At 42.1% G+C, this 27,508-nt stretch overlaps 2 protein-coding genes, 1 long non-coding RNA gene and 1 pseudogene across 4 annotated transcripts; 1 reads left to right on the top strand and 3 right to left on the bottom strand.

Moving 5' to 3' along the window:
* Positions 1-3,208: 3,208 nt before the first annotated feature.
* LOC130165244 (uncharacterized) lies at positions 3,209-5,997 on the bottom strand. The gene is made up of 2 exons (XR_008826757.1): positions 5,806-5,997; positions 3,209-5,571 (listed from the first exon to the last, which is right to left on the bottom strand). It is a non-coding gene; the product is annotated as an uncharacterized LOC130165244 (long non-coding RNA).
* A 120-nt stretch (positions 5,998-6,117) lies between these two features.
* LOC130165639 (radixin-like) lies at positions 6,118-8,897 on the bottom strand (annotated as a pseudogene).
* Positions 8,898-11,303: 2,406 nt separating this feature from the next.
* Positions 11,304-21,824, top strand: fam171b (family with sequence similarity 171 member B). The gene is made up of 8 exons (XM_056370320.1): positions 11,304-13,214; positions 14,322-14,555; positions 15,586-15,678; positions 16,138-16,296; positions 16,410-16,580; positions 16,895-17,011; positions 17,105-17,228; positions 17,342-21,824. Exons 1-8 carry the CDS (start codon positions 12,995-12,997, stop codon positions 18,666-18,668), a joined length of 2,445 nt encoding a protein of 814 aa, XP_056226295.1. The 5' UTR covers positions 11,304-12,994; the 3' UTR covers positions 18,669-21,824.
* zswim2 (zinc finger, SWIM-type containing 2) lies at positions 20,314-27,332 on the bottom strand. Of its 2 annotated transcripts, none has more exons than XM_056370322.1 (10): positions 27,276-27,332; positions 26,601-26,751; positions 26,436-26,512; positions 25,888-25,928; positions 25,298-25,532; positions 24,689-24,940; positions 24,471-24,555; positions 24,274-24,356; positions 23,854-24,022; positions 20,314-22,703 (listed from the first exon to the last, which is right to left on the bottom strand). In XM_056370322.1, exons 2-10 carry the CDS (start codon positions 26,748-26,750, stop codon positions 22,041-22,043), a joined length of 1,755 nt encoding a protein of 584 aa, XP_056226297.1. In that variant the 5' UTR covers position 26,751; positions 27,276-27,332; the 3' UTR covers positions 20,314-22,040. The 2 variants fall into 2 exon arrangements, with proteins under 2 accessions (XP_056226297.1, XP_056226296.1); XM_056370321.1 differs by lacking the exon at positions 27,276-27,332 and adding an exon at positions 27,036-27,269.
* Between the last annotated feature and the right edge of the window lie 176 nt (positions 27,333-27,508).

Below are 27,508 nucleotides of genomic sequence, written 5' to 3'. Positions count from 1 at the left end.
TGCAGAAGACTTAATGCCACTCCAGTTTACCAGCAGATGGCAGATTTGCCCACAGAACGACTCAGGCCTGATGAACCTCCTTTCACCTGTGTGGGGGTTGACTATTTTGGACCCATTGAAGTGAGGAGTAGGAGGAGTATGGTGAAAAGGTATGGTGTCTTGTTTACCTGTCTTGTATTGAGAGCTATTCACATTGAGGTGGCACCTGCTCTGGACACCGACTCCTTTATAAATGCCCTAAGGCGTTTTATCTCCAGAAGAGGACAGGTCCGTGAGCTGCGTTCTGATAATGGGACAAATTTTGTGGGAGCAGAGCGTGAGCTAAAGACAGCAATTGCTCAATGGAACCAGGCACAGATCCATGATGTGTTACTTCAAAAGGGCATCAAGTGGACGTTCAATCCCCCTGCTGGATCACATCATGGAGGAGCATGGGAAAGGCTGATCAGATCGGCGAAGAAGGTCTTGAACTCCACTCTCAAGGTACAACGATTGGATGAGGAAGGACTCCACACAGTTCTCTGTGAAGTGGAGGCCATTATTAACAGCAGGCCCATCACCAAGGCTTCCACGGATCCTAACGACCTGGAAGCGCTGACACCGAACCATCTGTTACTGCTTAAAAACCAGCCTTCATTACCACCTGGGGAGTTCCAAGTAGCAGACCTGTATGCACAGAGAAGATGGAGACAAGTCCAGTACATATCTGACCTTTTCTGGAAGCGCTGGACAAAGGAGTACCTGCCTCTGTTACAGGAACGACAGAGATGGACTGGGGTGCAGAGAAACCTTGTCATAGGAGATCTAGTTTTGCTTATGGACAGTACCGCACCTCGTAATTCTTGGATTATGGGACGTGTCTTGCAGACCTTTCCAGATCGCAAGGGGTTTGTGCGTCAAATCCGGATTAAGACAAAAACCAGTTGCTTGGACAGACCCATATCCAAGGTGTGTTTGTTGCTGGAGAAGGAGGAGGCAGCATGAGGACGTTGCTGATCTCTACAGGGACTTTGTGTTATTAGATGTGAGCCGGACTTTTCACTAATCGGTCATAGAGATGACCAGAAGAAGGAATATTCTGTGTAATGGTTTATTCATGGACTTGAGCAGTTTAGACATTCTTTATTGCATTTTGGAATTGATGTGATTTATTATGTCCCCTATTGTGTTTGAAATGTGAATTATTATGCGAGACTTAATAATTCAGGGGCTGGTGTATAGGAGACATAGGTAACCGAGGAGGAGCACAGTGTGTGTGGGTGTGTGTGTGTGAGTGAGGCAGAGGGAGTGGTTCAGGTGGGAGTAGGTGTGTGTATAAAGGTGTGCACTTACCAGGTGATCAGATGAATGAGAGAGTCAGGGTTGGGTAGTAGCCATCATTTTTGTTGACCGCAAACGCTAAACTTTATCCATTTATCCATTAATCTCACTTTTGTATCTGTTTAATCTGTTATTATCATTTTTTCATACATCCATCCTCGCTACGCTGTGATAGCTCTGTACTCTTTTTACGCAATAAATGCAACGAAAGTATTTTGGATCTCAGCGTATCTTGCTTCATACCCTCCTGGCGCGTCACAGAACTATGAACCTGAGGACCCAACCTCATACTCTCAGCGGCTCATAGAATTATAGCCGCTACACTCCTCATGCCACCGCAACAAACTACTGCACAAGCAAAGACACACACACACTGTTTTCTGCAAAGCCTTATCTCTTAACTGTCAGAAAATATCATATGTTTTGTCAATGTCATTTATATAAGTCTGTCGTCTGTCCAGGCTGCCGAATGAACAGAGAAGCGCTTTCTGACTAAAGCACCGCAGGCCGTCTTCCCCTCTTTGTTTTGATTTTCCTTTGCCTTTTCCTACATTTTCTATCAATGATATCACCAGTTCAGATGCTTGAAAGTCAACAGAGAAATTACATTTCAATTATTAATACTACTACTACTACTACTACGATTTCCTTTGACATGATTTGGAAGTTAATGGCAGAGCTACACAAAGTTGTTTCGTGATATTTCATTGAATTGAACTTACCCAAATGTTTGTAGCATGTGCTCCCGTCCGAGCTCCGTCCAAGCCGAGGTGTAAGGTCCGACTGTCAAACAGGTGTTGGTTGAATCCGATTTGATTTATACAAGGGGGAACCCGGATTGTACTAAGTGGGGTAGAGAACAGAGGGGTGTTTGGTTGTATGTTGAAATCTCAGCTGACTACTTTTCGTAACGTAAGATTCTTACTATATTAGCTTATTACAGAAATTGGATCACTAAATGAATACATTTCCTGCCTACTGACATTTACTTGACAGCAGCTAATGAAATATATTCATATGTAATAATCTAATATAGTAAAATTCCAAAATGTTTAATAAAACTGGCAAGCTTGAGCATGTGGGGCTTCTCCTGCTCTTCGGCTTACTTACTTACTTACTTACTATTCTATGAAATTTTATGCCTTACTATAATATCATATTTTTTTGCCTTATTACAATGCCATAAAAACATAGTGCAAATAATGCATACTGCTTGATTGTGAGACAGTATGATAAATATACACATTCTTAATAATCAGACTCGTCTCTTGGCTCTTTGCTCTGCACAGCTCCTCATGGTCAGTTTCTATGTTTGCTTGGTTTTGTCCCCTCTAATCACCATCGCTATTATTAACATTTGAATGTAGCTATTGTGCACTCAGTGTATTTTCTATCACTGCCATGTTTTATTTCATTTAACACAGTACTGCCGTCAAATGCGCTTTTTGACTTGATGCAAATCACTTGCTGTCTAAAGAAACATCAAAACTCGGGAGTTTTCCAACACTAACATGAAACAAACTGGATGTTTTGTGCCCCCAAAAATAACAAGTCACACCAAATCGAGATTTATTCAAACGTGTTCATATATTTATTCCAAATAATCACCTTGTTTCTATACTTACTCATTTGTCTGTGTGAATCATGCCTGTAAATAATAATTATGATGGTTCAAAGATACGGTTAAAAAAAAAACAAAAAACATTTGAAATGGAAAGGGGAAATAACCTGTAAATAACATTATCTATAACATGTATAAAATTGGACACACACACACACACACACACACACACACACACACATAGTTCAAGCCACTAATACAAACAAAATGTCAGGAGAAATCTGAATACTTCACAATTAAAAAAAACAAATGGGTCAAGACACAGGGTCAAAATTTAAAACTTTTATTTGTGAACCAATGAAATGGACCGCAATCCATCTGTGCCTTCTATCTTAAAGAATACTATCATGAACATAAGGGGAGGAAAAAAAAACAACAGAAAAAAGAAAAAAAAACAAACAGCGAAACATGACAGCTGGTGCCAGAGCAGACATCATCACAGACGCTGGCTTCGTTGGAGGGGACAGGCAGGCAGGCTAATAACATTCTGCTGCGAAGAAAGACGGAGTCTAACTGAAGCCTTATAGTTTGATTGTGGAAGGTTTGGGGGTGTGGTGTGAGTTTTCCCCTCCAATTAAGCTGTCCAGTATAGCGATGCATGCTGCTGGTTTACGGTCTTTGTACACAATACAAAAATATGAGCTGGAAGCACAGGATCATTTTTTTCACCTGCTATGGCAAACACAACACTAACAATGGACACTGTGAAGTTAAACACAAAAGGCAGTCTTCAGTGTCTTGTTTCATACAAGTGCTTTGACTTTAAAACTCTGACTATCAAAAAAAAAAAAAAAAAAAAAAGTCAACCTACACCAGCTGTCAAGTATAGCAGTAACAAATAATACCATAAACATTTTTCATCATATTGTTAATAAAAAAAAAAATCTCAAGAATTCTATGCAGGTCTGCAAACTGTCTCCTTTCATTGAAATTGTAAAAGAGGAGAGAAAAGTTCAGTGCAGACTTTGAAGGCCATTTGAATCATTTTACAGGAGAGCCTTCTTTTAAGATGTCTAGAGTCCAGCTGGTTCCATAGACCCAGCCTTTTACCACTTATGGCTCTTAAGAAACCAAACGCATCACAGGACCCAGTCAGATCCGTATATTATAGTACATCTCCGTTCTCATATCTGCAACATTATTTAATTCACCTTCCTCATTGTTTGGGATTATTTTCAGACAAAATGAGAATGAATAGAAACATCTGAGCAAGGCCAGGAGGAGGGAGAGACCACCAAGTAAAACCAGCTTCAAATGTAAGAAAAAAACTCTTTCCAAACTAGATCTCACTTGACCAACATACAGCCACGAAGCAACTAAGCTCTGACCAAACGTAGCCCGTAGAGGTGGGGGTGGGGGGGGGTTACACCCAGAGTGTTTGACTGTCAGTCACCACTGCTAACATTACTGAGGTAGAGATTTGTCCCGGGTGGAGGACTGATGTTTTCATAAGCTCCCCAGCCAGAAAGGTGCCAGGCCTCAGCTTCCACACCTCCACACACACTCATGTACACCCTCTCTCTCTCTCTCTCTCACAAACACACACACACACACACACACACACATTTGGACAAACAGACAAACAGCTTGGACACATTACTAATCTGTCTGTTCTGTCTGTCCACTCTTCAGTGGCACAAGCTTATTACATGCTGTCCTATCACCTCTGCACGTAAAACACTTTCCCTTTGTTACCTGTGCTACATTCGTTCAGGTTGGGTGGCTCTTTTCCCTACGAGGGTCAATTCACTTCACACGATGGATTTTCATCAAAATCAGAAAATGTTGCTATTCTTGATATTTAGCCTCAAATGAAACTATTCAAATATAAACCTGTTAATGTGAAATTAAAACAATAGTTTGAATAGACTGAATAGAGTGAAATGATCTCAGCTCAGCTCTCTAACATATTTAGCATGTGAAATGTTGTGACCTGATGTAACATAGCAGCGCTTTGACACTGAATGAAAATATTGACCTCATTTATTCCCAAACTCCTCATTGTGTTCGACAGACAACTAAAAAGAAGGGCATCGTCAATAAAACGAGTCAAACAAAAGCAGAGGAAAAGAACTTAAAAACAAGGAGAGGACAGGTTACTTTAACTGAAGACGTACTAAAGCTTTGCATATAAGTCGTTAAGCAAACAAAAAAACACAACAAAAGTAGCTTTCTATGGCCATGTTTGCTCAAAATAAAAAAAATCCAATTGCTTCCATTTTGGTTTTACAGTTTCTCTTTTCCCCTGTGGATTAAAGATGACCTCTGCAGTTTGACGATATTTGCTTGTTCAAAGTGGCGTGTAAGCAGCTCTGTATCGTAGCGATTTTCAAACTGGAGTGGAGATGCGGGGCAGGACTTTGGCAAAGTTTGACAAGATTATTTCTCAAGATTGCTTGGGGTTTGTTGAGGGGCACTCACTGGGGGGACTGTTCGGAAACGCGTACCCCTGAGGCAAAGCGGGCCGAGGAGGGAGAGGCGCTGTTCTCACATGGACTCAAATTCATCGATGCGCTGCTTCGTGTTGCCTCGTCGGATCTGGCGCAGCGTTTTGTATTTGTCTCGGCCCGCTTTAACATTCTCGGCGTGAAGCACGTCGTTCTGTGTCTTCTCGGTTTCATCTCTGGCCTCTGAGTGAACAAATAGAAGAAAGGATAAGAGGTTGATGAGGAGAGAAAAAGAGAAGACAGAGGAAAAAGAAGCAAAGAAAAAAATAGAAAGAGAAAGAAAAAACAACAGTGGGACGAAAAGAACGCGAAAAAGAACACAGGAGCGGATGAGAAAAACGGGGAAAATACGTCTTAATCATTTTAAAAATAAACATCTGATTGACGCAAAGCCACTAATCTACAGCCTCTGGCTACCTGCGTGTCAATGTGTCAGGTTTGGCCACGGGCCAGTGTTCTTCAGCATTATTTTTCAGTGCTGCTGGCTTACAGGTGCAGCGGACACACAGGCCAGTGTGTGAATTTTCTTTTAAATTCTTGATTTATAAAACTGTTTGGTTCATGTCTGAATTCTTCTTGCCATAGCTTCGGTGTGAGTCCCGGCCTATACAGCAGCCCGGCTTAGCTCTACAGCCTTTGTAACACGCTTAAAGTTGGGAAAGATATGAAGCGATTCAATATCATCAGTTTGATCGATTAATTACCGGTAGGTCTGCTATAAAGGCCAGGCTACGGTCTAAGCCGGCACATTTCCTCCTGTTAAAAGCGGGAGTTTAAAGAAGAATGGACATGCCTTATCTTACCCTTATGTGCAACAAAACTGCTGTTAGAAAATAATATAATCTCATTGTTATTGTGTTTGCGAGACTTTTGAGAGTCTTTTGCTTAAAACTAATAAACTGAATTTTTGTGTGGCTCAGAAAGATGTTGTTTCATGTAATAGAAGTGACTTTATTCGAAAGTTTTTACTCATCCGGGAAGTTTTAGACGTCATTTCGACGCAACGTCGCTCTCCACCTGGAGGCGTCATTTATTAGATGTATATTCATGTCATTTTCATGAACTTGATATTAAGTGAGAAAGTGAATCTGACATTGGGAAAGGTAGCTCCCACGCCATGTCAAAAGTTTCGATGTAGCCCTGAATATTTCAGACTTCGCCGGGAGTCTAATTTGGCCCTCAGGACACCATTTTCCATCCCTGTCCGAAAAGTTTTCTCCCCTCGTTCTCACCTGCAGCTGTTGCTTGACCCTCTCGTTCTTCTGGGCTTCGGTGACGCGCTCCTCTTCGCTGCGGAGGTCCAGCTGGCCGACGCCCTCGTTGGACAGCTCGGCACTGGCTCCTGCGTGGTTCTCGTCCTGCTCGTCACGCTCGCTCTCAGCGTGGCCGCCGGGAGGCGCTGGCACCACCGTCGTTGCAGTCTTCAGTTCCTCCTTGGGCCGACAGAGCCTGCAGGAGGGGGACACAGAGAGGGAGAGCGTAAGACGACGACGGTGCAGAGGGTCTGAATAATTTCAAGTCACTATCAGAGTGGATGAAGGCACCGATGCAGTTCTAAGTGTTTGCATGTTACTCTCATTTTTGAGCTCAGATTACACAATAAAAACAATGTTTGCCTATGTTGGGTTGGAGAGACAGGAGTGCTGTACCTTGTTCAGCAGCCTGGGATGAAACAAAGATCCTACTGTTACACGTACGATATACTTTACAATCCCCTTGAATAATCCTGCAGAGTACAGAGGCTTGTGTGCACATAAACAATTTAATATGCACAGCTTGGAATGTCTCACACCATCAAACACGCACACATACCAGTTGCTCCTGGTTCTTTTGCTGGTCTTCAGCCTGTTTGGCCAGCTCTGACTTTGCCTCCTCGGCCATTCGCCTCCTCTCTCGCTCTCTTTCTCTCCCGCTCCAGCTCCATTGCCCGGCGAGTCTGTTCCTCAAGCTCTGTGGAAAGGCACAAAAACAAACACAAACACATTACATACAATTTTTTCTTTAACTTCATTTTCTACACATTTCAACTTCAAACCTATGAGATCGGCTGATATTATCGGGTGAAGTCAAATACTGCTGACTCAGGCAGGTGAATCTGAGCATACATAAGGTTTGATTTGTTTATTATGTTTGATCAGTTGTACAGGGTCCACTGTACAATTATGCTAAATATAGAATTGGATATGGTTTCTCTTTAATAAAAACTACTTTTACTAATAAAGTAGCAGTTTACACAACCAGAGGAATGAAAGAGTTATGGCTATTTGACGGATAGAAAGAAGGAAGAGGGAGCCAGCAAAGGTAAGTGAACAGATGGATGGATAACAAGAAACACAGGCACCTTTCTGAGCTGTCATCGTCTGCTCTTCAATCTGCCTTAGCCTCTCCGTGAGCTCTTCTTTCTCACGCTCTATCCTTTCCTTCTCTTTCTCTGCATGCTCTCGCTTCTTTTTCTCATTCTCCAGCTGGGCCCTGAAAAGTTTTGCAAGTGCATATTTCAGATTACTTGAGCATTTATGAGTTAGAAACATTTTACCCTGAACATTACAAATACAGAGAAACCCAACATATCAACACTCTTAAATAAAGCTGCAGCACCTTTAACGACATGAAATAACCAGGCACTCGTCCCTCAGAGCAGCTGCGTAAAAGAGGCAAGACTGCCCTCTAGTGTAGAAGCTCTACCGTCTGTTTACCTTTACAAGCAGCTACTTTTAGTGAACAAGCTGCCTCATAAACTTAAATCTTGGTCTGTTAAATCTGTTTCATTTACAATTATCAATTTTGTGTATACATTTCTGTATTTGAGTCACTGAAATGGGGAGTGATTGTCCTGACCTATAATACGCTAAGTTATCAGATATTAGCTTTACACACGTATTAGTTCAAACATTCTGAAAAGGAAATATATTGCTTAGAAACACTTATACGATTTCTTTTGCAGAAGGCTTTTAATTATATATATTTAAAATGTAAAGGTGGTTGTGAGTGTTCCTCTGCGGTACCTCTCCATCTGCTTGTGGTGCTTCTCCTCCCGGGCCTGAGCCTTCATCTGCTGCACCTCAATGGTGTCGGGCTTTCTCCTCCTCATGTACAACTCGCGGTTGCCCACACACAATGCCGAGACACGCTTGTTGATGCGCAGACGTGGGGCATAAAACACAAAGTCCTACAAAGGGAAAGGTAGAAAATATATCCTTAAATGTGAAGAAGGAAATGTTCTCTATAAATAAAGCAGAAAGTCTATAGTTCTTAATAGTTCTTATGAATCTGACACTCACAGGTAACTTCTTGTCATTGAAAGAGATGTTTCTAATCTCACTCCAAGGGAAGCCAATCTTTGGTGTCAACCTGGGAAACATATTAAATTGTGGTTAATGGTGTGCACTTTTAACATTTGAACTTACATCCCACTCACATGACGAGACACAAAACAGGATTTTACAAATTCAACTCAAAATATCACCTCCTGCAAAGATTTGACACAAAAGTTGGTGTTCTCTGATCAAATAGAAAGAAAGACAAAGAAAGGAGTAAAAAAAAAAAAAAGCTATTCCTTGTGTCTCTCCCTTGTCACCTGGACGAGGGAGACACAAGGAGGGACAGCAGTTGTGATGACCCAAGATAACAGACAGGAAGGGCAAAGCAGAGAGACAGTGAGAGGAAATGCTACAGGAGTTGCGATTAAATCTATCCTTTCTTCCACAAACGGAAAAAAATCTCTGACCGGGAAAGACTCTCCTACAATGGACAGACAGTCTTCCTTTCTCCACCTCTCCCTCATTACTAAAAATATCTAACCCTGTTGGGAGATTATGTATTGCGAGTCCTTTACTAAGCCAGAACATATTACAGCTTGTTTATGTGAGATGTTAATATCAAATAACAAGAAAATGCAATATAGTTCGGAAGATTTGTTTCGTTATTTTGAAAAAGTGTCCTCATTACATTGTTTACCCACAAGAGAGAGACGAGATAAGTTTTGTTAGTACTCAGTGTTCCCACTTAAAAAGCAACTTGTGGATCATGCTGTGTTCTGTGCTCTGAAAAGATCCTGCACAGAATTATCTGTCTATCGGGTATTTGAATCAATTGCCAACTGGTCTGGATGGCTAATATATATGTATGAAATTAAAATATAAATCTTCTACTCATTTTATGCTGAAATTAAAGCAACACACCCACCCTCACTCTGTGACATAACCATGTAAAAGTTGCCTCTTGCTGTGGGCTAAGAACTGATCATAGAGATTACAAGTTTATACAAGATCCGCAAGTCTTTTTTCATGTTATATGGACACTAACATCACACATGGCTTCGGTTTTGATCTTGTATAACAGCAGCTGTAACAGACATAGACATGTACCAGCGGTTGTGATTGCGACATTATGTATCACTGGCCTCAAATCTACTCTCGTCCTCCAGTGTGCTTATATATATATATATATATATATATATATATATATATATATATATATATATATATATATATATATATATTTATATATTTATATGACCTCAGGATATGCACAGATTTCCGGTGGCTGAATGCGAGAACCATAAAGGATGCTCACCCTCTGCCTCATCAAGCAGATTGCCTTGCTGCCCTTGGCGGGAATTCGGTTTTCAGCACCATGGACTTGACATCAGGGTTTTAGAACCTGCCCATGCATGAGGAAGACAAGAAGTACACCGCCTTCACAACACCACTGGGCTTGCATGAGTATAACAGGATGCCACAAGGCCTGTGTAATAGCCCTGCATCCTTTATGAGAATGATGCTGAGCATCTTTGGTGACCTCAACTTTAGCACCCTGCTGTGCTATCTCGATGACCTCCTGGTCTTTGCTCCGTCAGAGCAAGAAGCCCTCAACAGACTGGAGGCCGTCTTTCAGAGGCTGAGAGAACACAACCTGAAGTTGAGTCCAAAAAAGTGTCATCTGTTGCGACGCTCCGTGAAATTCCTCGGCCACCTTATTGATGGTGACGGGGTGGCTGTTGACCCAGGAAAAGTGGAGCTCATCGTCAGGATGACAAGGAAAGATTCGATGGAAGATGACGGCTGCGCGCCTTCAGTTCGGAGAGTGAAATCGTTCCTTGGAATGATATTCTATTACCGACATTTCATTCCGAACTGTTCCTCTATCGCCAAGCCTCTGTTTGCTCTCACGGCTGGCCAAAAGCGAAGAGGAAAGACTGGCAAATCGAACCAGAAGACAGGGGTTTTCAGAAAGCTAAAACCTACAGATTGGACCGATGATTGTGACTCCGCCTTCCTCAGTCTCAAGGACAAGCTCCTGAACTGTGTGGTCCTCGCACACCCGGTCCTCTCCATCGACGCCTCTCTCAATGGTCTAGGAGCGGTTTTGTCCCAGATACCAGAGGGTGAGACGAAGGCCCGTCCAATCGCCTTTGCAAGCAAGACTCTGACTGGCTGGCTCACGAAAGAGGTATCCCGCCCATCGCTTGGAATTTTTAGCGCTCAGGTGGAGTGTTTGTGAGAAATTCGGTCATTGGTTGAAGGGACGTTCTTTTACAGTGTGGACCGATAATAATCCATTGACTTATTTGACGACTAAACCGAAACTTGATGCCTGTGAACAGCGGTGGGTGGCCAAGCTGTCCCCATACACCTTCGGCATCAAGCATATCCCCGGAACGAAGAACGTTGTGGCGGATGCCTTGAGTAGAGACCCTTTCTCCAGGTCAGCGAGTCAAAGGCTGATCGGTGAGCCATACGAGGATCTCGTGGCAGAGGCTGAGGCTACAAAGGCGGAAGGAGTGCAAGATGTTTTTCGGTGCAGGGTTCAATGCTCTCAGGCACCTGACTCGGTCTGTGCAAGTGCAAATGTCTCTTGTGGCAATCACATCGGAAGTCAGAGTTCCTCTGATGTTAAATCCATTTGTGTAGCTCACATTGAGTGGGAAGAGGCAGCTGATTGTTTATGGAGGAACGTTTAGTTGAAAATTTATTTCATTTCAAAGGCTCAGTGATCGTTAACCTGATGGAGAGCGGTAGCCGGTCGTGGAAATGTGTAAACGCTCGCACTCAGAATGTCACATTACAGATTGTGGGGAACAGAATAAAGAAAATTCACGTGGCAGCATCTCCAGTGTCCGGTATCTCATATTGCGCCTGAACACGACGCAGAATTGTCGGGACTTCGAGGCTGTTCCGGCTACGAGAGCAACGTTTGATGTTAGTTATTTTGATAGTTGTTTAGTGATATCCAATTGAACTGAAGTCACCGGAATGTTTGTAGCATGTGGTCCCGTCCGTGCTGCCTCCGAGCCGAGGTGAAAGGTCAGACTGTCAAATTGGATGAATCCGATTTGATTTATACAAGGGGGAACCCGGATTGTACTAAGCGGGGTAGAGGACAGAGGGTTACCCAAAACAGCAGTTACTGTGGTTACAGTGAATAAAGTGAAATTAACACTTTACTTCATCTTGTAGTAAATGTCATAGCAATCCCTGTGATCATGTTCATGTGCGTGTACAGTAAATGGAGTCAAAGTTATTGTGTACAGGCCACCACGTCTCATCCATGACTTCTTTAAATGTCACTGTGGAGGGTGCTGGGTCAAGGGAAAAGAAAAATATCTGGAGCAAAATGAATCTTGCTAGAGTCGGTGGGAGGGTATGGGGGGACTACTTGACAACTCAACAAGACTAGTAGACTACTTTACACAACTAGACGAGACTACTTGACAAAACTATCAGACTACTATTCACGACTACTAGACAACTACTAGTCCACTTGACAAGACAACTATACAACTCGACCACTATACTATACTAATACACTATTATACTAATTAAATGACTATGGACACTAATTTACATTATAAAAATAAAATCCTTGACGAGTAATCACAACACAACAAAAAACTTGAATTTATTAAGCCTATATTTTGACAGAGCAGTGGAGATCTGTTTTCGATAGATGGCCATGCAGACCCCGATGATGTAACAGCATCTCCCGTCTCACCAAAGATCAACAACACATACAGATCTCTCACTCTGACGCTCTATAGTGGTACAGCAACAGTCATCACAGTCTAAATTACCGCAGCACGAACTAACGACTATTTTCACACAGCAATAATTTCCATCAATTGTACAAAATGTACAAAATACTGAAAAGTGCACGATTTAATTTCTACAGTGTTATAAAAACGGGAAAACAATATCAACATAAGTCATTTAGCTAAACTAAGTCAAAATAACCTCGCTATCTATCAACGAAGTGCACAGCATGTGTTTTACCAAGAATTATTTATTGGAACAAAGCACATATAAATTACATAACTACGTTATTTACATTTCGGGCCAAAATCATGTCGAGTTGGTATTGTTTTTTTCCACTGAGTGACACATCGCTTTGTCGAAAACGATCTTCGGGCCACACGCCCAGCCTCAGCACCAGCGCATCCTTTCTTTACGTGTTTTTTGACACCCCTCTCTCCGCACCGAGACTAGACGAAACCACGGTAGGGATGAGGCCTTCACGATAAAGACACACATTGCTGGACCTCGTTCTTCTCCTCCCGAGTTCGCTTCTCGCGGTCCGTTATGTCTTTGAGCCCGCTCCCCCTCTCGCCATGCCCGCCGCTGAACGCTACCTGCCGCCGCCGCCGCCGCTGCTCTTTCTGCCGTCGTTGCTTTTGATTTCCTGCCTGGATGGGGCGGTGAGAGCAGCGGAGGGCGGCGGCCTGCCCTCCTCGCCCGGGGACAATGGAGTCATCGCTGCGGTTGGAGACCCGTCTCCTACATACCCGACCGACCCGGGGCGATTTCTCAGCCCCTCGGCTCTGATAGCAGGTAATTGTAAACAAAAAGGCGCTACGTCTGCTCCCTCTCATTGTTAAAGAAAACGGGAATCGGCTGCATCAGAGCAAACAGTGTTATTCATGATTGGATCAGGTAGCAGTGTTGTGCATCTCGTGTTTGTTTTTGTTACGCTGATGTCAATACGTGGCTTAATAATTGTGCAACGAAATTAGTCATAACATTTCTTTTTTCTTTTTTTTTTTTTTTTTTTTTTTTTTTTTTTTTTTTTTTTTTATATATACACATCTTATTTTGAATATAACCCGCTGGCAGATATAAGAAAGCTACCAAACCATTACCAAAGTATGACCCATTTTAAGCAGTGGGAATCTGCTTTGTATGCAGATACTTTGATCAGAATATACCGATTTATTGTACATCTCCTGCTTTAATCCTATATTGTTAAAACATTAACTAAAACTACTTGTCTGATATTTCTATTGATAGGCTTTGCAGCCAGTCTGACCAACAGACTGATAGGATAATGTATACTGTGGAGGTTTGAGGGATTAGGGTTTTTATCTATTTGGCCTGAGCAGGTAATGTACTAATGGGGGACCTTGGTAATCCTGTGCCGCTCTGCCGACACAGTAGGTAAGCCAGTGTTCGCCGATGGCCTCACCGCTGCAAAGTCTGTGTTTACGTTAGGTTTATGAGCGTGTATGGTAATTTTACATAGAATAGTCTTTTTTAAAAACCCAAAAGCTTACTAGGATCTCCAGCAGCCACGTCAGTATCAACTACAAAATAAATACAGAATGTATTCTGGTCAACTGTGGTTAACTATGCGTTTTCCTGCACGCATATAAAAGTGATCATTAGTGTTGGAAGGGAGGAGACGTTTAACATGGCAGTGTAGCTCTTCCTCTCCGCTGTCACTTGGTTTTGATGTATTTTTCATTCTCCCAGCGACTCAGCTTGCCTCATCACTTTTTCACAGTGAGAGAAAGGTTACCGAGTACTGCTGAGAGGGTGTGTTGGAGGCATACAGATAGAGCACACGCAGAGACACACGTATTGGACATGTACTAAAATCTTCTTATGATTAAGAAAAATTTCACAGGACTGCCAAATGACTCTATTGCATCTTCTCCCCAGAGTCGCAGTTTGCTCTAAAAGTCCTGGTGAGGGATGTGGTGACCCGCCAGCCGCTGTCGGGGGCTTCGGTGGATGTTTACGTGAACCACACTCTGAGGAGCTCTGACCGAACGGGGGCGAGAGGCGAGGTTCTGCTCTGGGTGGCGTACAGTCCGGGCCTCAGGCTGACATTACTGGGCAACATGGAAGGCTACGTCCCCCGCCCGCTGCCGTGGAGCACCAGCAAGAGACCAAGTGAGTTACCTACCTCGACTAAGCCTGGCTTCTTTGACGTCTGGATGACAGCCCTCCAACACTGTCAAAAGAAAACAACCAATAAACAGAAGCACAGGTCTACATAGAACAGACATTTGAGGCTTAGCATAGTGCCTTCCTCAAGGATACATGTTCTGTATACACACTAGAAGTAAAGGAAAAATCAAACATCCTATGTAGTTCCTGTACAGTATTAACTCACACACTCTCAAATGCATTATTTATAGCCATTAAAGATTAATGAACTGTCTGCAACAACATACAACTTGTCCCTGGAATGTGCAGTCAAGTGTAACCGAACGCTGTGTTCCGTAGTCATTTCATTGATTGTTTCTATCTCTATGTACCGATGAGCTCGAGTGAAACGTATCCCCGCCTCAGCAAACCGTCTTTGTCCTGCATTGAATCAGATGCAGAGGGGGTGGGGGCTCTTTAGCCACAATAATCTGATGTTGGGGTAAAGAAAGGGGCCAGGATCCGTCTCTATTGTCTGTGTTCCCACGTCCTCCTACTTCCTCGTACTGGTCTCAGTCAAACAGAAAATGATCTGGGAGGTGGTGTTTTGCAGGAGAGATGGAGCGGATGTTACGAGGGATAAAATCAGTGTCATCTGTCAAGAGGCGCCTCCCTTTTGTGCTGCTGAACCCTAAAAAAAAAAAAAAAAAAAAAAAAAGGCCTGCAGTAACGTTGCCATCTGCTGGTGGTAATACAGTTCTACAAGTCACCATGAACAGCAAAGGACAAAAGCCTGATCTCTCTCCTTACATATTCTCTCTTGATACATCATATGTTATTAATATAATATCTTAAACTAAATGTCAGTTGTATTTTTATTGCACCTGTCTATTTTCCAAAGGCATTTAGTGAAAAAAGAGATTCTGACATATCATAACTTTTAATCTGTCAATTTATGTTTGCACCGTTCACATCTCCAACTATAATTCTTGTTGTCGTCGTCGTAATTTTTTTTGTGTGTTTGATTTCTGACCTTTTGTTTGTCTTCTTGCAGTTTTCTCTGCTGTGACCCTGCCGCTGCTCCCTCACAGTCAGGGGAACGTCTGGCTGTTTGAAGACTCAGTGCTCATCACTAGAAAGCTACCTGGTAAGTTTACAGAGCCAAGAGTCACTTTGCCTTCATCTCAATGAGAACCAGTCACTATCAGTTATTTCCATTTTTAGTTGCATTTTAAGGTTCAAGATCTTGAGTTGAAAAACATATTATTTTTAAAAACATTTTCCCCCAGCTTGATTCGTTTTTAAATTGCACAGATAAAATGAAAAAGTAAGAGGGGATTATCCCACTAACTACTCACTGTGTTGCGATATTTAAATGTGAATATGACAAAGACAGTGCTGTTTTTGGCCCTCAGATCAATTAGGTATAATCAAGCCTCATTGTGAATGCATTTGCTGAAACCGTGTGGCCAAAGTCAATGTGTCGTTTTAAAATAAATGGCAGATTAAATGTTTTGTCCAATGCCATGAAAAAGCACACTCATATATTTAAACACAGTGCATGTGTCCAGATTTACATTAAACGTATGCCGTCTTGTTTTCGCAGACAGTTCATCCCAGCCTAAAGTTAAATTCCCCAAGAACCTCCTCACAATCTCTGATAAGAGCAACGTCTCCTCAGTGACAGCGTATCTGACTGTACCACAGCACCATCTAGCTAAAGACTGCGCCAACTGCACTCCAGGCATCATCAGCAACAAATCAGGTGAGCGTCAAACAAGGCCTCATTAATGTTTAAACCGATTTACTCCTCGTCTGGACCGTTTAACGCTTGGTCGTTAGGAGAGAAAAATGCAAAATTTACTCCTCCTCCTGCAGTGTTCAGAAGCATCGAGCTGAGGCCGGCGGCAGCCGTCAGCGTCCTGCTGTACTCGGGTGACGAGGAGCTCCGGGTTCGTGGGCCCATTCAAATCAGTCTGCCTCTGGGACACAACACCTTCCTCCGGGCTTCTGATACCGTCCCAGCCTGGGCCTTCAACCTAAAGACGGGTATGAGTAAAGATTTCGGAGAAGCCACTTGATCTCATTACAAAACTAGATTGGCGCATGATTAATACAAGAATAGTGCAATAATTCTAATTTAATTTAATTCTAAAAGAAATGACAGAGTCAGGTCGTATTGTAATTGCAGTATTCAGCGGTGACCATGTGTGATGCTGTTAAGTTCAGTTTCAGTCTCTGAAATACAATTTTCAAACCGACTCCGATTTACTCTTTAAAATACATAAAAGCAATATTGTAATTTGATTTGATGTACTTACTGATACTGTAATGCAAAATGAGTACATTATCACTGTTGGAAGGTGCCTGGGAGAATCAGGGTCTTGGAATAGTGAAAACTGTTGGCAATGAACTGGTTTGGACTTACACCGCTTCCCATCTTGGCTACTGGATCGCCGCAGTACTGCCCTCCTCAAACGGTATGATTACTTACGTGCGTTGCCTCGTGTTGAGTGTTTTGCTGAATTTCCCATTATTAATATGTATGTCTATTTATAAATTTAACCACTTAGATTATCTGGGACATGGAAGCACTATGGATTTCATATCATACCACACCTACTTGTTAATTGGAATACTGGGAGGAACGCTGGCTATAGTAATCGGATTACTTTCCTTGCTGCTGTGTCACTGCGGGTAAGGAGTCTCCTCAGAAATGTCATGGGTCAGGTTCAGTTTACAGTATACAAAACATACATGTAAAACTGCAGCCCATCTTGATCGAATTCTGTTTTCCCCCCCATATACAGAGGGTCTCATCGAGAGCCCAGGAGGAGGAGGAGGAGGAGGAGAGCGCGCTTTTCTAAACTCGCAGTTTTGAAAAAAGACCAAACTACCTCCACCCACACGGAGGAGGGTTTGTTGTTCCGATCCGGTGACAACAGCCTCGCCTCCTGCAGTGTCCAGTGTGAACCCTCGTCCACGCCGAGGCACAAAGCCAACTACAATATCTATGTGGAGGATCCAGGGTGTCGCCCGGCGGCTCCTCTTTATAAGAACATCGCTTCAGATCGCATCAAAGGTCCCCAGCAGCCACCTCACTACATCAACGGTGAAGATGTGGCTCGGCTTCGGGAGAGGTCAGAGCAAAACCGCGCCAACATGAACGACAACTTCTTTCAAGATAAGCTGGTTCATATCTATAACCGGCCGGTGGCCATTATTCAGGCCCCAGAGCTTTTCGGTGCTCAGGAGCAGCAACCGTCGGGCTGCAAGGCTGCCACTTTCCCCCGCAATGGAGTCGAGTATGATGCTCACTCCGAGCCTGCAAGTAAAGACGGCTACACCCGGACACTACCCAAAGTCCCTCACCATCACTCCCAGGGTGGAAGCAGCACACAGCGGAGCAGCCAAGATGAGCCTCAGCCTCTGGAGACCCAAGGCCAAGGCCCTAACACTAGTGTGTGGGGACGCTACAGTAATCTCCTCGAATCATCCGTTTCTGTACCTGGAACTCTAAACGAGGCAGCTGGTATGGAGGCTTTCAGCAGTGGGCACGGTGTGCCCGGTGAGCTGCAGGGGATCTCGGAGCGCACGTTACTGGAGCTGACCCGGGGCAAGTCTTCATCATCTCACCCCAGGGCCTGGTTTGTCTCATTAGATGGGAAGCCGGCTGCACAGGTCCGCCATTCCATCATTGAGCTCCAGAGCCGCCGCCGCCCGCCGAGCAGCAACGACACCAGCCTGGACTCAGGGGTGGACATGAACGAGCCTCAGCAGAACATCCGCGAGACAGAGCGTGACGGGCCTTCGATCAGGGCGTCCTCTTTGCCACACCGCAGCCGAGGGGGGCGGTGTGGCGAAGAACAGGACCTGAGCAGTAGTGAGAGTGGCAATACTGCTACCTGTACACCAGAGGACCCTTCCCTGAGGAACATTTTAGACGGGAGCAGCGGGGCTATTCCCGATATTCCCGAGGAGCGCGATGGGATGGATACATCTAGCGCTCAGGAGGACAGTGAGTCGAGAGGTACGCCACCTCCACGGCGCCTGAGGAAGGTGAGGGAAAAGGGGAAGACGGAAAAGAGGAGTGCCAAGCACGTCCGTGAGGGGAGACCTCTGACAAAGAGAAGTTAGGGGAATGGCTGATTATTGCATACACCCAGACGAGCGTTCAAATTTTCATTTAAATGTTCTATCAGCCATTTGACCCGTATTGAGCTTCGTCACATGGTGTCATAAGTGCTGAATGATCCAAATTAGTTTTTGCCACTTGTGCTCACACAGGCATTGTTGTTGTTAAGTTATGTGATTGTACAACTTTGCCAAAGAATGCGTAAGCTAGCTAAAGAGATAAAGCAGGATCTATGTCATGTTGAAGCATTATGTAGCTGCTGTTAGACAAGTTTGTGCACCATGTTTTCCTCATCCTCCCCGATCTGAAGATCACCAGCGAGATTCTTCACAGCAAAATGTCCGTGTGAACACGTTATCCCATAGTCCCCGGTACTGGCATTAAAGAGGGTGCCTTCTTACTGCCTGTAATCAGAAAATATGATTACATAAGGCATGGTATTTGTCTACATTTAGTCAAATCTGGTAAGTTTGCAGGAAGGACACAGATACAGGTCAATGTGTAGTGCGCTTATCCTCACCGTAAATGCCTGCTGTAAATGAAATAAGATACAGAAGCTTTCCCCGTTTGTCGTGCTGACATCTTGTTTTGATCATCTTGACTCATTTCACTTAGAAAGACACTCTGGGGTTCACAAAGAGATTCGGTTATGTCATTATCAGAATCGGCTCACACAGAAAAATGAATAAGAAAATAAAAAAAAGTTTTTAACTCATGACATAAAATCAGATTTGCTAACAATCTGATTGTGGGTGAAATAATTTAGTTTCCACTTTCCGCCTGCGGCTGACTCCAACCTCGGACCCTGACGGATTTTGGAGTAAAACACTGGTCTACATTGTAAAGCTAAGCTGCCATTTGACCACACTTGATATTCAAAGCTGTAAGCCTACAGTTGTTTAAGAACGCATGAAAACGGATGTTTCCTCGTGTGTACGAAAATATTTTGCATTTTACTTTAGGGCTAACTTTAGGGTTACGTCATCATAGCTGTTCGATTACTTGGTGATTGGATGATTCATTTCATTAAAAAGGAGACTCAGTGTTGCGCTCCCAATGGTGAGTTACTGTTACAACAATAACACCCCGGACTTACACTATGAGAATGGTTATCACAACGCAAGAATCACATGGACAGATCCAAATAACACAATTATTACCCACATCCAGGGGCACCACAGCAATTGGCACTTAAAAAATGGTAATGTTTGCTTTATGAGATTCATTTTTTGTGACTGGGAAGTGTCTGGCAAATCAGATTGCTTGTCTGAAGAAACCCATGGTACAACAAGTTAACAACTGTTAACAGCCTAATAAAAACAGTAATTGCTGATTGCTTGGAGGGGTGCTGTTAAATTGCGTACAACTGCACTGCTGTGCGGCAACAATTTGATACATGAGGTAAATGTTCACAATTTATAGTCTTAAATGAAGAAGCTGAAAGCCTCTCACTTGGCATCCCAATGCATGCATTATTATTATTTTTGTTTTTAATAACTGGACTGCTGGTCGTGTACAGTATTATCCCCTGCAACTATGTTCTTGATAACGTAAACAGCCGGTGCCTTGTAGATTTGCTTTTACCACCTATTTCCCTAAAACTCTTGATACTGATCCCGACAAAAAATATGTTTAATTGCTGATTAGTTTGGCTACCTTTTTTTTTTTTTTTTTTTTTTTTTGCTTTGAGCGGCATAAACTGAAGACAGAATGACAGTTTTAAACAGATTTTTCAAATGAAAGTAACTATAAGATGGACTGTTCAAATTTTGTTCATTCATGTCCCGCACAGGATTCATTTTTATCTTTTTTGGTGATCCCTTTCCTTGCCATCATCAGGTCAACATTTCAGTGAATACTTCATTCCTGGCAGCCTCAACTGTACTTGTGTTAAGTCTTATACTTGTGTACTTTGTGTTTAGTGCTAATTAGCAAATGATCGCATGCTAACGTGCTGAAAGAAGATGGTGAACATGGTAAACCTTATGTTGGCATGCTGACATTAGCATTAAGCTCAAAGCACCACTCTGACTAAATACAGCCTCGCAGAGCTGCCGGCACGGCTGTAGACGCATATTCTTGCTTGGGTTTAACAAAATTTTTAACAATTATTTATACAGACATGTTTCACTTAAGTAAAATGTCAAACAACAATGTCACATGTATGCCTGCCTTTCATATCTGTCCTCTACCAATTGATATGGCAGCTTTTGTCTTGAGTCAAATAAAGCACACCACACTTTAATATGTGCCCACTTGTTACACTGGCACACGACATTCCCAGAAACGTATGAAATCTTCAGTGTGTAAATATTACAATGATTACAACAAAGAAAACCGATATCATTGCCTGTATGTGATAAAGTTTGGCAAAAAAAAGAAAAAAAAACTCACCATGAATACCAGAAAATGATTGCACTAGCAATATTTATCATAAATTAAAATTTAAAAACAAACTCTGCAGTGACAGTTTTGCCATATTTAGTCTTCCGTCACAGTACTATAGTGTGTTTTTGTTTCTATGTATATAGTAAAGCAGCATTTTATGTATTATGTGACTGTGACTTCATTTAATTTGGGCTGTTCTTCCATCTAACAGCAAAGGTCTGCGAGGTGCATCGCTGCTTTTCACTGAACGATTGAATGACAGAGTTTTTAAGCAACTGTCATTTGAGATGTGTTATCAATGTGAATTCTTTTAAGGTTAGTCTAAAGAGTGAGTGTCTTTTCATGGGAGTGTACAAAAAGCCTGAGCTTTGTATTTTTTAAATGTAGCAACAAGTTGAGCACTTAATCATTCAGTATGCTAACAAATGAAAACACTCCTGCTCTCCTGCTATCCTTCAGCTTGAAAACACAGTATATCCCAGCTTCAACAGCAACATGAGGAGTACGGTAGTTTGTGAATACTTTGTGCTGATCATTTTTGAAAGCAAATCAAACCTACTGCCACTCCCATTTCAAAGTGATCTCTCTGAATGTATTTGTATTGATTTTTAATGTGTTCTATAGTGTGCTCCTCTTGTGTCTAGCCATTGAACCTCACAGGCTTTTGTTTCTTCCAAAATGGGCACCTCTTGTGTTTACCTCTGTAATAATGGTAGTGTTATTAGTCTTGCCTTTTTGTGCACTAACTTAATAAACTTACTTGATACCAATTCTTGTTCATTGCCTTATTTATTCAAGCATTTTAAGTATATTGGATATAACATATCCAATAACATCAAAATGACAAATTTCCAAACAAAAACAATAGTTCTGATTCATTTCAGATTTATATTTGTTTGAATAAAGGATTAATGTCATGTATATTAACTGATTTATTTCAATGTAAAATTTATTGAAAAGTAGTGCAGATGCACCACTCAAACCAACTAAGTGTCTGTCTTCCTGTGATGCTGTGTGTTTATCAGGACTCCAGTCATTCTTAGCTCTGAAGTAAGTTTCTTGGTTGTGTCTTGAGTAGGTACTTTTTTGGGCAGCAGTCTAGTTCCCCTAGCAGGACAGGCCACAGTAGCTGTGTGACCTCGTTCTGGTCTGTGCAAACCCACAAAAAGGTCCACCTGTCGTCGATACTCTCCGATTTTGGCCCCAGTTAAACACAGATTAGGTGAGACAGGGCTGCGTTTCGCAAGTGTCTTTTTTGACGAACGGGTGTTTTGTCTGTGACCTGAGTCGAAGTCACTTACTGGACCTTGTTTTTTGTGCAACACTCCTTTTCCCCCTTTTGTTACAGCATCAGTCTTTAACTTGTGGGGGATGTTTAAAGTATCTGAAGAGCCTGTCAGCACTTCCAAGTTAAGAGAACCATGTGAAGGGGCAGTTTTAGAGTTCCTGTCCCGCAGTGCCACTCCTGGGATAAACAGATCCTTTAAGCTATGTTCTGGTTTGGCAAAGTCATCGGAAAGGCAAGAGGCCAGCTTATGGGAGGTCTTCCTTTCACTGGTTCTCCAAGTCAAGGGATTATAAATGACATATCCATCCAAAGGGCAGGAGTTCAACTTCCGCAGGATCCCGTCCACACAGTCCATATGGAACTGAAGTGTGTGTGTAAACATGCGAGGAGGAAAGGAAGCAGAGACAGAGAGGGGGCTCAATCTAACAATGTTTTTGTACATTTTGTAACTATGTTTCATTCATTAAGGTTTCCATTCAGATTCTTGCAGATGTTAATGTACAGATTTAGGAATCAAACTCTCAAGTTGTTGAATTTATTCTGTGTTGATTGTGCGTCATGTTTTTCTATATTTTCCACCCGGTTGTCATAAATCATAATACAACCACTATGCAGCCCTGACCCTTTTTGGAAAGTTAAAAATAACAGCTATATTTCCATTTTCTATGATTTTGTGTTAAGCTTTGTGTACTTTTTTGAATGAATGATTTCGGTGAACTGAATTAATATGGTGATCGTGGATTTAGAATTTATTTTTATTCTTATTTTTGTTTGTTAAAACATCCTATCAGATATCTGATCTGGCCAGAGGTTCATAATGTTCTGCAAAAGGTATTTCAAGTGAATGGATTTCATGTGGGATGAACTAGAGACCCTGAACGTGGGCAACCTGCCACTAGAAAATGCTACTTCTATGGATGGATATTTCAGATTCTAAGTGCTGCCTGCAGGAAAGCCATCACTCGAAAATGAATGGTTAAAAACCAGATACACCTTCCGTGGAGGATCGGGTCGACATTATTGATGAAATCTTTAGGATGGAAAGAATTACTTTATATATCAGGTTGCAACAGGAATATGGGAAAGATGGATAAGGTACATAACACTATTTCTCTTGTAGACCCTATTTTATAAAGGGTTTTGTGTATCAGGCAGCTACACGCTAACTTTTTGTTTGTTTGTTTGTTTGTTTGTTTGTTGTTGTTTGGATCGGTTATGTTTCTCTGTTTGATATTTTATGTATTAGGTATTTACTTATTTATGTTTTTGTATTAAAATTATTTTTCTTCTTGCATGCCTATAATTTAATTTACTTCACTGGTCCTAAATTGTTTACGTATATTCTATTTTGACCGATAAGAGTCATTAAGGTTCATTATTTTGGTTTGCGACCGAGTCTCACAGAAGGCTTTAAATGGATCATGAAGTAATACCGTAAAGAAAATTCATCAAAAAACCCCCCAAAAAACGTCATGTCAGATAATGCAAGTACACACAGTCTCCCTTCTTACCTTATGATTACAAGGCAGAGTTCGGACACGGTGACCCAGGGTAAAATTCTGTAGACAGATCCGACACTGCTGTCCCTCGTCCAAGAGCACGGACCCTGATCTCACCCTCACAGTAGGCAGACACCCCAGCACATTTTCTGGTAGGAGGTCTGCGGCAACAGGGATGATGCTGGGGATCGAGATGGGAAATGGTGAGGAAGCAACTGTTGTTTTTCTAAACAAGAATTGTTTGTCTGACGTTGTGCTTGCCTGTGGAAACAGCATTTTTACTGATCAAACATATTTGATTATACTGCTAAAAAGATTTTCTACTCCATCTCATTATCACCCTTGGAAAACCGTCAATGTTCAGCGTTAACCTGGCATTCTTCATATACCAAAGATGAAACAGATTTTCTGGCTGATTTTCCAACAACTCACCTGTCATTTGCTGACTGGGAGGCCGCTCCCTTTGGTTCATCTCTCAGGTCCTCTGCCACAAAATGCCACTTGTCTCCTCTTTTCTGTTTGAAGTATATTCAGTGTTGAGTTGAGATGCTTGAACATTTTAGTTCACAGTGTGGGATATTGGCTGATGCAAGTAAGTGTTTCAAAGCTGAATGCATATATACGCTTACTGTTCGTGAAGCAAACTGATGCTGCGGGTGGCAGCCTTTCTTTGAGCAGTCCTCACACAAATAGAAGTAACTGCAGACTATGCATCTGAAAAAAAAACGCAATGTACTGGGAGACTCTCACTATACTTCAAATAATATAATCATGTTGTTCAATACTGACAACTGACAGCAAAAAAACTGACTAATGTTACACACAGATATGACTACCATAAGCTTACTTGAAACATTTGCCAGTGATAGGGCAGACATGGCAACCGTTACAGAGAACTCCCAGGTGCTTGCCTGGCTTCTCTCTCTCAGCAGCAGCGAAGAGCTTTGCTGCGTTTTTCACCTGCTCCTGGAGTAACTTCAAAGAGCCGAAGTCCTCCCTGCACAGAGGGCACTTCACCGTTTCTTCCCTGTCAGAGAGCTTCTGGTGATCCGCCCAAACTTTCATGCAAGAGATATGGACGTTATTGCCACAACCGAACCTGGGAGAAAAACAAGGACAGCATGTTCTTACAAACAAGCACGGAAAATCCGTCACCAAAATGCAGGAAATAAAGATTTCATTTCATTTTGTTGTGTTTGAATGATGTGTCCTCTTCTGTCAATATCAAGGGATTTGAACCAAATTTTATTACTTCCTAAAATCTGTGCTGGCAGTTTCCGCCAAACATGCCCTATGTCAACAGCTGAAAGTGCTACGGTGCGACAGACCACTCTGTACTCTATGAGGTCATGTTCAGGCCAGTAGTACAGCAAAAGTTGACTAGAACATCTTACGTCACCCTGAAGCATGACCGTACTGTGACAACAGTCTGAAACCCCGACCCCGGCCTACACACCTGCAGTAAGACACAGGCTGTTTTTTCTCCAGCAGCTCCTCTTGACAGATTGGACACACGTCCTGGGCTTGGATCACCTTCCGGCAGACACTTCCAGCCTCCTGGTTTGTGTCTGGTTGGCTCGAGGTCCCAGAAGCAACAGAGGAATCATTTTCCATCCGGTTGGCTTTGGTTTGGTGTAAACCATGGAGCACCTCCGATATCTGTCTCTCCACAAGTCCGTGTTGAAATGAATCTAGAGCAGTTATTTTAATAATACACATCAGGAGGAGGATATGTGCAAGAGTGGGTCAGTTTTTTTTCTGTTTCAGTATTAATGTGAAAGATTTCACAGCATGAAAAAGTATTGTGTAAGGAGTCTAAAATATCAGCTTTATGATGTACATATGAAAAACGTGGGGGAATTATAAAATACCTTTGCTCTAAGCTAAAGGTGAGGACAACAGGGGGTTTGATGAACATTCAATTTTTCTCAAAAATACAGGCCATTTTTCCAAGAACTATACTTGACCAATGGGCCACACAATGAAATCATGCCTGAACTGAAATGCAGAGAATGCAATCATCTTTAATTTGTCAAAACAACTTACACTCATGTTCTCTGGGTAGTCTGAATTTCCGCAGTAAAACCCTGTCATGAAAAATATTAGTGGTTCATTCAAGAGTTAGTCGCGCTCACATAAAGTGAGTATATATATATATATATATATATATAAAAACACAAATTAAGTCATTTGTAGGCCTGGATATCATTAGAATTTTCTCAAACATTCTTTTTGTACTTAGAACAAAATTATTAAAGAAAATATTTACAATATATAAAATATCTACAGCTATCTTCACATAAGAGCCACACCAGGATTTTAAATAAAATACCAAACAAAATAGTGTAAAAAACAAAACAAAATAAAGTAAAAAACAGAAGAAAAAAAACTGTGAGTAGAGAGCCAATTCCAGTCATCGAGTTCCGCAAAAAACTTTCCACGATAGATGGTCTAGCAGATTATGTCTAGGCAGCAAGTGTTCACCCCACATGCTGCACATATACAAAAAATAAAAAAATAAAACAAAGAAAAAGAGTAATATCAATGCATTTAATCTCATGCTGTGTTAATCGTTTTCTGTGTGTTATTGATACCAGCAGATGTGTTTACATGGCTCCTGCTCCTTGATGAACACCGGGCAAGAGCACGTATGTGGGTCACCCAAACACACCTGAACAATATGAACAACAGAACATATTGGAGTGCGGATCCAAATCATTTTTGGGACTCAATACATCCTGAATCATAGAATGATTTACCTTGAAGTTTCTGGCCTCTCCCTCCTCTTTGAGCAGAAATCCCGTGGGGCCGTAGGATTTCAGGAGGAATATAGTTGTGTTGAGGGCTTGGTCCTGGTGGAAACCCACTGCATCACTGACTGTGTTCCTCCAGGCAGGTTTCCTGAACATCCTGTCAATGGTGGATAAATGTACTAATCAATAATCTACCCTGTAATAATGAAAATGAGAGTACACGTATCTCAAACCGCCAGGAGGGTAAATGTCTGACCAAATAAAGGGTGCCGCGGATAAAACATCTATATGTTTTGTTAACCTTGAGCACTTGTTTATTACTGTTGAGATACAGAATCTATAGCTGTTTCTCTTTATCTTCATACTCACCTTACAGTTATAAAGTCGCTCAATAACAAAAAACAAAAAAATACGAGTAAGAAATAATCATTGTGTATTTACCTGTATCTTCTTTTTTAGGTTAAGCCACAACTTATCCCATTTTAAAACAGCAAAACGACGGTTAACTTGAGTCCGACATTACCTTGCTAGTACAACATTGATAAGGCTAAATTACAAACAGCTGTCGAAAACTTCCGGTTAATTCTAATATCCAAAACAGTCAGTTGGGATAGAAAACACGGCAACCTTTTCGGTTTGATAAACTTCACCGAACAAAGTGTGCACAGCTGGAAAAACTACCTGTCTTTTTTCAGGAAATTAAATGACTGAAGACCAGCCGCAACTTCGTTGATTTGAGGTGCAAATGTCTAAAGAACGCGGTAGTCATAGTAACCAAACTGCTGCCATGGATACTTTGAACTGCAGAGGGCGCCAGGGATAAAAAGACATTTAAAAAAAAAAAAAAAATAGAGCCTTCAGTGCTGATAAATCCAGTTTTTAGCACTGGATTTCCACCAGTAATGTAGTACAAG

The sequence above is a fragment of the Seriola aureovittata genome, chromosome 24 (genome assembly GCF_021018895.1).
Source record: "Seriola aureovittata isolate HTS-2021-v1 ecotype China chromosome 24, ASM2101889v1, whole genome shotgun sequence".
NCBI classification, from domain to species: Eukaryota; Metazoa; Chordata; class Actinopteri; order Carangiformes; family Carangidae; genus Seriola; species Seriola aureovittata.
Note: the sequence above shows the minus strand (reverse complement) of the source record. Positions and strands in the feature narration are given on the sequence as shown.